We start from the raw sequence: 1624 nt of genomic DNA, 5'->3' as shown, positions 1-1624 counted from the left end.
TATAATTTAATAATTATATTAATAATTAATAATTTATTAATTATTAATATTATTATTTTATTTATGTTATTTTATTAATAACAAGTCTTCCTTGTTATTTTATTTAAGGTGTGATCTTTCAAGAATATTCAGGATTTGCCCAATTAAATGCACTTTCTTCATGGAACATCCTCAATTTTAGTCTTCCTTGTTATTTTATTTAATTATTAATTATTATTTTTATAATTATAATTTATTAATTATCAAAATACAGAGACAGTTTTGTTCGCTAATGATGACTTGGTCATACAAAGAAAGGGCCGATACAAATTAGTTGGAAAGACAGACGTTTTCTTGTCAATTCTATTCTCAATCATCAACAGCTCTCCCACCCCCAAAAAATCCCTTACCCGCTACAATAGTAAAATCAGCTTCAACATCACAAGCTATAACATCTCCGTCTTTTATGTGCTTCTTTACAGCATCTTTCACTTTGCCCATTCCTAATTCATTTCCTCCATCTCCAACACCTTTATTAAAAGAGAAGAAGACCAAATGAGTATGAACCCAGCATATAACTAACAATCCATTTGGAAAGCATCTAGTGTCTTCCCCAGAGTGTCTGTGATGGTTCATAGCTCCATACGAGACGATTTATCCTTTTTAATCAAAAGCGTCTAAAAACAAAAGACTGTGAATTAAATAGCTGAAAGCATCACCTATCACATGCTAACCTGTAAGTGTATATATGCAATATATGCTGTATTGGTGCAGACAAAAGAAATCAAAATTATCAAGTGCTCATGAACAGCAGACAGAATTAAGATAGTAAACCTTGCTTACGGAAGGCCTTAAATGAGTGTTCTATATAGTGCATTAGCACAAATAGAGAAAGAAGATATAGAAAACAAATCCAAAATAAACCTGAGAAATTAGCCTACGATTCTATAATAAAGCAAGCATAGAAAACTTTGGTTTGTTAAAAGCTTTAATTAAAAAAAGAGATTAAAAGTAGCAATTATTGCTTAAAGATAAGCAAAAATATACGTAAGGACTTTGGCAAAAGTAGGACTTACTGCATTGGCAATCTGTTTTATACAGATCACTATCATTGTGCCACAGTGTACAAAGAGCCCAACCCTGTGTACTATGAATGTTTTCATTTTTTCTAGTAATTTATGAAAAAAATAGCTAGGTTTTTTTTTTTTTTTTTAAGTGTTCGTATATTCAGGGTGTGGGGCCTTGATTTTTGTTGGTCAAGTAGAAACACTATGTATTTGTCTCAGTGATTTCAGTAAAATCAATGGGACCTATGTCATTTCAGGAAAATTCTAGGCAACCCTATGTTTGGGACATAAAATTGTTAGATGTCATTCAGAGATCTGGAGATGAGGGTAACACAGAATCATAGAATAGTTTGGGTTGGAAGGGACCTCTAAAGGTCGTCTAGTCCAACCCCCCTGCCGTGGGCAGGGACAGCTTCAACTAGATCAGGTTGCTCACAGCCCCGTCCAACCTGACCTTGAATGTTTCCAGGGATGGGGCATCCACCACCTCCCTGGGCAACCTGTGCCAGTGTTTCACCACCCTCAGCGTAAAAAATTTCTTTCTTATATCTAGTCTAAATCTACCCCCCTTTAGTTTA

The 1624-nt window shown here is 34.1% G+C and overlaps 1 protein-coding gene across 1 annotated transcript in view; it reads right to left on the bottom strand.

Annotated features, from left to right (window-relative positions):
* The window catches only part of LOC103912999 (chromosome unknown open reading frame, human C14orf159), a 34863-nt gene that overhangs the window by 13382 nt on the left and 19857 nt on the right, over nt 1-1624 (bottom strand). Inside the window, exon 10 of the mRNA XM_009319445.1 lies at nt 390-509. Coding sequence (XP_009317720.1) covers nt 390-509 — 120 coding nt within the window. The remainder of the gene's footprint in view (nt 1-389; nt 510-1624) is intronic.

Source organism: Pygoscelis adeliae, unplaced genomic scaffold (assembly GCF_000699105.1).
Source record: "Pygoscelis adeliae isolate BGI_AS28 unplaced genomic scaffold, ASM69910v1 Scaffold71, whole genome shotgun sequence".
Classification (NCBI taxonomy): domain Eukaryota; kingdom Metazoa; phylum Chordata; class Aves; order Sphenisciformes; family Spheniscidae; genus Pygoscelis; species Pygoscelis adeliae.
This window is presented reverse-complemented; position numbering and strand designations above follow the sequence as displayed.